This window comes from Sebastes fasciatus, chromosome 4, assembly GCF_043250625.1.
Source record: "Sebastes fasciatus isolate fSebFas1 chromosome 4, fSebFas1.pri, whole genome shotgun sequence".
Taxonomy (NCBI): domain Eukaryota; kingdom Metazoa; phylum Chordata; class Actinopteri; order Perciformes; family Sebastidae; genus Sebastes; species Sebastes fasciatus.
Window position 1 is genome coordinate 33,172,261 of NC_133798.1, and position 9,007 is coordinate 33,181,267.

Here is a 9,007-nt window from a genome sequence, read left to right on the forward strand (position 1 = left end):
CGGAGCAGCATCTTGGCGATAGTCCCAGAAAGACTAAATAACACTCCTAATAATTCCTTTTATTTATTTTTTTAACACTTCATGTTCCTGTCTTCCAGTGACCGGACTGTGAAGATCTGGCGTGCACGTGGTGGACTGGACAGCACTTTAGAGACGGCTGACAATGCGGACGAGGTGGCCAGTAACTGAACACTCTGGACGGACACTAACGGCATCTTTTGATGCTGCTGCCCTGCACTTTGACCCCTTAACTTCTCAATACTGACTCCTAAAACACACACCTACCATGCCACGATGTAACCTTTATGACTGAGCCAACCGGAAAGTAATCTCATCTCAACGGAATCTACACAATCATTCTTTTCTTAGACTGCTCAGAGGGTCGTACTAACTCGTTTTAGTTCACCGTATTTGTTAATGACTCTTTGCAGGATAAACTCATCTTTTTCTCTTTTGCGTTGTAGACGATACGTCACCGTGGATCACGATAAGAACTCACAAGACGTTTATTTAAGAGTTGAACACACTCCTAGGAAATATCTCTGCTGCTCAGCTCTGTACGGCGCTGTGCCCGGATAAAGTACACCTACAGACACGTAATTACCAAGGTAAAGGGTAGCAGTGTTAGATTAGAAAAATAGACCGGAAGTAGAGTGTTAAGGAGAAAAGTGTGGCAGAGCTAACGGGTTGGTAGCTGGTCTTCGCAACCCAGTTCCCGAGTTTCTTGGGATTGTTTCACTGCAGCAATGACCCCGCGCTCCTTCCCCCCCCCAAAATAACAAAAGTGGCTTTACTGTATGTGACAAATCACTGTTCCCCTTAACTTCCCTCTCCTGCTTTTGTGCGCCTCAATATCTGCAGCTGTTCAAGATCAGCGACCAAAATTGTGCAAACTTGTCGTCTTTGCTGTCTTGCACTGCACTCGTGAACTGATCACACTGTACAGTAACAGTCCCACTTTAAAGCAAAAAGTTCGACATTTGGGGAAATAAGATTATTTACTTTCTTGCTGGGAGTTTGATGATACCGCTCCATTATCTGTCTGTTAAATATAAGATTACAGCAGAGACAGTATATAAAGATGGACGACGCGTCTCCACTTCCTCCCACTGTAAAAAAGTGAAGCCAAATTATCCGAATACGGGAGCTGCCATCTGGAGCCAGAGTCTGCGCAGTAGTGATAAGGAGGGCTGGAGCCACGGTATCGAGGTCCTGCCCGAGCCAATCACAAGCCGAGCATGGGTACAGCTTGTTAACGTGAGCCACCTAGCTGCTACGTTAGCACCACGGTAGCTATTTGGCTATAAAGACATAATAACTCACCATAATATCTCTACTTTTATAATCAAATTGACATGTTCTATTACACAGACTCGTGACGGTTATTGAAAGTTAAAGTTACATCTCCTCTTTTTCGTGAAATTTCTTAGCTTAGCATAAAGACAGCTAGCCCGGCTCTGTCCAACGGTAACAAAATACGACTTCCAGCACCTCTAGAGCTCACTAATTAACACATTATACTTTGTTTGTTTAATCTGTACAAAAACTAAAGAGTAAAAATTACAGTTTATGGTTTAACAGAGGGTTATCCATTATCCATTCATTATGTAACCGCTTATCCTGGCGGGTTACATCCTGGACAGGTCGGCAGACTATCACAGGGCTGACACATAGAGACAGACGACCATTCACGCTCACATTCACACCTTTAGAGTCAACAATTAACCTAACCTGCACGTCTTTGGACTGTGGGAGGAAGCCGGAGAACCCGGAGAAAACCCACGCATGTGAGAACATGCAAACTAACATGCAAACTCCACACAGAACCTGCGACCCTCTTGCTGGGAGGCGACAGTGCTAACCACTGAACCACCATGCATCCCTGCAGCGGGTTATGGGTCAGACTATTTCTTGGCCAGGCTCAGTAATGTCGTTTCCCAACTCCATTTTAACTTTTACTTTGTTTTTTGTGAAACAGACAAGATTCATTGCTTTAATTAGGGAGCTTTAAAGGTGCTGCTTGGCAGATTTAGGCTGCATTCACATCAGATCAGCTGTTGCAGCGAAAATGCAAGTATTCCCATTTGTTTGGGCTGCGACTTCGGCGGCCACAGGAAATGCTAAAAAAAACAAAACAGCGACCTGGGTCAAAAAAGTAGAAGCAGAATCAACTTTTGGAGAGACGCAACCCGATGTCCCGCTGCGGTGGCCAATCATGTAACTGGCAATCCAGAGCTGTACGACCTAGACATGAGGGAGGTTATTCGTCATAATGGGTCATTCAAGTGACATCGCCGCACAACCCTGCAGCAAATCGCTGCAACGCCTGATCTGCTGTGAATGCAGCCTTAGATACCTTCAGCCAGAGCCAGGCTAGCTGTTTCCCCTCCACTTCCAGTCTTTATGCTAAGCTAAGCTAACTGGCTGTAGCTGGTATTGATCTTCTCATCTAACTCTCTGGCAGAAAGCAAATAAGCGTATTTCCCAAAACGTCGAACTATTCCTGTAACTCTTAAGCACTTGTGAAAACCGACAGAATTAGTCTTTGAGATGCACTTAATCCTTCGTAAATGTGAGCAGGTTCAGCGTTTGAGGATATTCTACACTTGTTGTTCATGTTTCATCGTATGTAATAAGCGTATGTTCACTCTTCACATGTTAACACTCACTGAATCTTCACTACTGAGTCGTCGTCTAACTCCCTTGCTGCTAAGTCGTGTGCTCACCTCCTTCTCTCAACCCTACAAGAGGGCTTCTTGTCATGGACTCCGGGTGAGGTCCGCTCAGCACCGAGCAACGTGTATGTATATAATATATTTAATGGTATCTTTTTGTTTTTTGGAGAGGAGAGGCCTTCAGACTCTGCCCGTGTTGTGAGCCTAACCACGTCGACCGACCCAGTTCTGATCCTTGTGGGGCCTTCCTGGAGACGCTCGTGGTCTCCCCGATGTAACTGTCGCGATTGTTTGCTGTCACTTTTGAATGTTCGATGAAACAGCGGCTGTAGGCATTATTCAAGTACATATCTAATGTATGTAAACAGTGTATTTAAATCTGACTGAATGTTAGCTTTGTGGGACCACCGATCTGATTGCAGTCTCACGCGAGAGCTGAGAGGACCAGAATTGGCGGGAAGACTGACAAGCTTTAAAGCTTTTCCTCCAATGAGGTGGCAGATTGTGTTTAGTGGCCTACGGTTAGTTTTTTTTTTTTTCTTTGTTTTGTTTGTTATGCTGTTCCTGTTCCACATATCCTGGACGATCCCACTCTGGAGTTTTAGTAGCCATTCCCAAATGGCGGACTCTTTAGCGATTCTAATGTCAGATGCCTTGTTGGGAATAAACGCCATCTGTCAAAAACAACCAACTCTGTGTGTTTCTTTTCGGTTCTGTCAGTCATTTAAAGATGTATTAGTGCTCACTAGGTTCGCTACTCATACTAATATCTACAGTTAAATTTTGTTTACAAATAAAAAAAAGTTTTTTTTTGTATTTCTGTCCATTAGATTTTCTTGATTTTAGACATGCAGCTCTTTTATTTTGGTAACATTTTACTTTAAAGGTACAGTGTGTAGGATTTAGTGACATCTAGTGGTGTGGTTGCTGATTGCAACCAACTGAGTATCCCTCTGCTCACTCCTCCTTTTCCAAGACTGCGGTAACGTGAGCTGCCGAGTGCAAAACCATGGTAGCGCAGGTTCACCTCAGAGGGCATCCTTACCATGATAACAGTACTTTAGGAACAACGGAAGTCAGGCGGCGGCTGGCGGTACCACGGTTTTACACTCTGCGGCTCACGTTTTCGCAGTTTCACAAGCGGGTCAGAGAATAATGGTGGCCATCAGTAACGTAAAACATAAATGGCTCTCTAGAGCCAGAGTTTGGTTTGTCCGTTCTAAGGTAACCGAAACATGATTCTTAGTTTCAGGTGATTATACATCAATGAAAACATAGTTATGAATATTATATTACATTTCTGCTAATAGATCCCCTAAAATGTTACACATGGGTCCTTTAAGTCCCCTTATTTAGCATTTATAAGTATACAAACATACATTTATAACACGCACTAGAAGGCCATTATTCAGTGCTTATAGATGTACAGTGTGCTAACAATATTGTATTTCATTATTTGTTTATACACCAGCCTCCACTTATTGGTGTCCACAGGAGTTATTGTTGTTGACAGATACATTAATAAACAGTTATGTGTGCTTACAACATTACTTATAAATGATAAATCGGGGTGCTTAAAATAAAGTGATGCTCTTATTTTCTTGTCACATTTTATTTGTAACAGTTTACATGTGTATTATACAACAACATACAAGGGGAGAATCAACAAAGCTCTGTTTATTAGTTATTATATTTTGGCCAGCCAGGAGAGTTTTACCAAGATAAAGGTAATTTCTTAATGCCACTTCTTTGGTTATTAATCAGAGATACAATATGTTGCTGCTCTTTGGGATCTCATAACCTAAAATGTCTCTTCAGGTTCCCCCAAAATATCTTAATCTATTCTATTAAGACCAGAATGATTAGCAACACAACCTCCAACACGGCCGCTGAGAGCTCTTCATTCCTATTTCCTGAAATCTTTAATTGCCAAAGTTGCTGTGTTTCTTTTCACATCTGTTTGCTGTAGGTGAATCTGCTTTCTGCTGGTTTAAGTGAGTGTTGCTCTCAGATTGTTTCAAGCGGTGAACACAAGATGGCAGTAGCGGCACCGGCAGGACTGACCAGCGACAGTGTGAGTAATCCTCCGAGCTGTCAAACGTCCAAAAATACTTTCACTGACATTTTAGACATTTGGCTAATAAGCTGTGGAAGAGCTGAAATTCCTTCACTGACAAGATTCCCGAGGAGGCCCCGGGGCAGAAATGAGCCCCCGCTGACCACCCAGTGAGTTGCATAAAAATGAATCTATCCATGTTCATTTTGACACAAGACCATAATCATTATAGTTGATGATTTGTGTTAGTGCTGTATTTCACCAACGCATTTATTACAGACCAACAGGCATAATGAATATGGAGCTGTTGGGGGGTCCCTAAGGGTCTGGGGCCTGGAGGCTTTGCCCGGTTGGAGATCCAGCTTTACTGACAACATTACAGGCATCCAGCAGGGAGGAGGATCAAAAAATTAACAAATGTTCAACCTGAATTACTGCACACATTACATCTTAGTTAACTGGACTTAGTTTACTCCTCTTTCTCTGTAATTAAGCTGTTTTAAACGACCAAATGGACCAACATTTTACAAGTCTAACATGTAGATGTGATGTTGCCGCAATCCAGTGAGAACACTCATACAGCGACTTTGTTCAGATGCCTAATGAACGACTCTGGGGGGGGGGCCATCAGGGTCTGCCGCCATCAATCTGCAGGACTGTCTGACAGGCAGCGCCAATCACCGGCCACCTGGTGTGAATGTTACAGAGTCGACTGTGTGTGTGTGTGTGTGGATGACACCGAGGTTATGTCGGGTTCAATTTGACCCTGAAGACTCTGAGATACTTTTCATTTTGTGCCAGGAGCCTGCAGACCCAAGCAAAATTTCCCCTGGGGACAATAAAGTATATCTTATCTTAGACACCGCCCCAAATAGAGTCTTTAAATCACTTCCACTACACACGGACTTTACTTCTTGTTTAACAAAGCCGTCACCGTTCCTGCTGCTCTTGCTGACAAACAGCAGATGTGTTCATTGGTCAGTAGCCTCTTTCTTTGATGTAAGTCTATTAATCCTCATTTAAAAACAGCACAACCAGCTGTTTTCTCAAGATGCAGAGATGTGCACATTTTTACCCGAGCCCTGCAGCTCGCTGCTGAGCAGATCTCCGCCCCTTAGAGAGAGATTTTGACCTGCCTCAGCAAAAACTACATCTGAAAGACCCTTTTACACCGAACAATGTCAAATCACACCAGAGGGCGGGTTCCTTTCATACAGACCTTTCACTAACGCAGCTGTGCCCTTTAATCAGCACTAATATCTGACTAAAATCAACATATATATACATATCATTGCTATTGTTTTGGGTCTGAAAGACACTCTTCATGTCTTTCAGTTGTGTTAACAGTTGCAAAAGTACAAATGCAACTTGTGAAAAAAATTAATAAAACATTTTAAACATTTAAACATTTTTAAAAGTCATTTTGTCAAGCAAAACTGCCAAACATTTGATGGTTTCAGCCTGCGGAACAATAAAGTATATCTTATCTTATTTCATATCGTATCGTATCGTATCGTTTCGTATTTTATCTTAATATATCTTATCTTAATACATCTTATCTTAATATATCGTATTGTATCTTATCTTAATATATCTTATCTTAATATATCTTAACGTATGTTATCTTAACATATCTTGTCTTATCTTATCGTATCTTAATATATGTTATCGTATCTTATCTTAATATATCTTATCGTATCCAAATATATCTTATCGTATCTTAATATATATTATCTTATCTTAATATATTGTATTGTATTTTATCTTAATATATCTTATCTTATTTTATCTTAATATATCTTGTGTCTTATTTTATTTTATCTTATTATATCTAGTGTCTAGAGTTTAAAGTCCAGTTCAGTGGGTCTGAGCAGCTGCACAGCATGAGCTTGTAGTAATGGATCCACCAGTGGGTCAGGCAGGGTTGAGGACGTTAATACGTTTTAGAGAAACTCTGTGCAGACTGTGTTTCTCTCTGGCAAATTAAGAAAAAGGGAGATTGAGGAGGCAGTCATCAGAAGCCGCTTCACACTCTGATTATTCGAAATCTATTTGTGGCACTGAGGCATGAATGTAATACAACTCTGTCAGTCCAGATACACTGGCAGCCTTAAGCAAAAACTACTTTACAATTTAAGTGATTAATCCCAAATTCAAGTCATGCAAGCGTTTTGATTAAAGTCAACTCATGCTTCGGATTCAGATATTAAAGAATGAATCTTAAAAGGTGATATTTCTGTCATCCCCGGAAGAAATTAATAAAATTTGCCATGGTTTTTAAATGCTGTCTCAGTCAAAGTGTAATCCTGAAACTATTAATGGCCAATATGGAGCTAAACTAGGGAAGCATATAAATTGAAATTTGGAGGAAGTACAAGCAGTTCCCCAATAAAGACTTGATAAAAATAGTTCCCCAATATTAAAGCTCATTTGTCGGGCGGCTACACCAAGGAGTCGGACAAAGCCCTCTTTAATTCACCACTTCATCTGGATCACTCCCTCCGCTGCTGTGTGAAGCTCATATAGCACTTGTCCTGAATAAAGTCCTGAGATCATTTAGACCCTTCATATAACCCCGTTACATCGCTCCCAGCAGAACCAAACACATTGAAACAAGACGAAGTTCGTCCAGCTCTGTGAGGATGTACTCAAGCACAGCGGTGCTTTGAGCTAAATGCAAACGTCAGCAGGTTTTTTTAATCTCAGCTAGGCCTTTTCCTGGTTGAATAAAGGTCAAACACTTGTTAGCTTTACCAAATAAAGAGCCATTATGTGGGGTGATATTGGTTTCACTGACAGGCATGTTCCAGCCCTCCGAGACGATCAAAATGTAGCTCTTCAGCATTCTGTTAGCAGTCGCTCCCAACAGTCTTAAAGGTCCCATATTATAAAAAAGTGAGATTTTCATGTGTTTTTTTATTATAAAGCAGGCTTAAGTCCTATATAAATACTGTGAAAGTATCGAAACACTCAAACCACAGGGAAATACACTCAGCCCGTATTCAGAAACTCTGAATTTGAAACAAGCTGTCAGGATTTCTGCCCATTCGTGATGTCACAAATATACAATATTTAGACCCTTGACACAATTTTAAACATAAACATTCTAAATGTGTCCCAGTTTATTCCTGGTTGCAGTGTATGTGAATGTCATCAGCTGACAGGAAGTACAAATGGACCCAAACTGTTGCCTAGCAATGCAATTCTTTTGCAATTCCATCAAAATGCGCTAAAACAGAGCGTTTCAGACAGAGGGTAAATATAGGCATATTCAAGCAGACAGTATGAGGAAAATAAAGTTTTTTTTTAACATTACAGCATGTTAACATGTTCTAGTAGAAACACAAAATACAAGCATGAACCTGAAAATGAGCATAATATGGGACCTTTAAATCACAAGTTTCATCAGAATATGATATTATATAGATTCTTTGGACAACAATACGATATTTGCTGAAATCACAAATACGATTTCGATCCGATAAAATTCATGTTGAAACAAATTAGTTCCATCATAACATGCCAAAAAGACGTCTTACTGTACCATGTATATAAATCTATAGGTTGGCTAAAGATTCTACAAACTTACCTACTGTATATATTTGCCCTGCATTTTGGTGTTTGCCAATATTGGCCCACAGGCTATCTGCTTTTCTGTTTGCACTGGATATACAGCCAATACAGTGGTGGTTGTTTTTTAGAATCCATAACACAAAGTGATTATATTAACTTTAGTTTCTTAAAATCCCAACAGACCTAATCCAGAACACAGTGTACTTGTCAACGCCTGCAAAAACAGTCATTAAATGTGTAAAGCCGAGAGTTTTCGCACTTGATTAAGAGATTTCAACTGTCTTCTGTATTTCCTGGCATGAAGCACAATGAGCACATATTTTTGTTTTTACTTTTGAAAGCAAGGTGCTTCCAACAGTCTTGATGCTGATTTTCTCCATGTTTTACCTGGTTAAAGAGGGAAAAGATGTCGCCACAGGACAGCAGGAAACAGGAAAACACAATCATGAGACAAAATTGAATGAATTCATAGAGGTCGTCCATTTCTTATTCATTTTTTTCCCCATAATGTCTTTGAGGAAAATGGGAGTCGGATCATCTTATGGGCGTTTTTATGTTGGACAAATTGCCAGGTGCTGAATTCAGGTAGAGATGAGGGGGCTGTAGTGTAACTAAGGCATCACTTTAGCCAGAAAATTACACTTTTTGGAAGCCACATTCAGTTCCTTCATCCAAAATGTGACTCAGAGAAATGGATGAGATA

General features: G+C 40.7%; 1 protein-coding gene across 7 annotated transcripts in view; it reads left to right on the top strand.

The window, feature by feature from the left end:
* kif21a (kinesin family member 21A) overlaps positions 1-3,362 on the top strand; it is a 58,831-nt gene extending 55,469 nt beyond the window's left edge. For 6 of the 7 annotated variants that reach the window (XM_074633722.1, XM_074633723.1, XM_074633724.1 and 3 more), the window contains one exon: positions 99-2,135. In XM_074633722.1, the coding sequence (XP_074489823.1) occupies positions 99-189 (91 nt within the window). In that variant the 3' untranslated portion in view covers positions 190-2,135. Of the gene's footprint in view, positions 1-98 lie in introns of all 7 variants that reach the window. The other variant, XM_074633720.1, reaches the window with a different exon arrangement.
* The last annotated feature ends 5,645 nt before the right edge of the window (positions 3,363-9,007 follow it).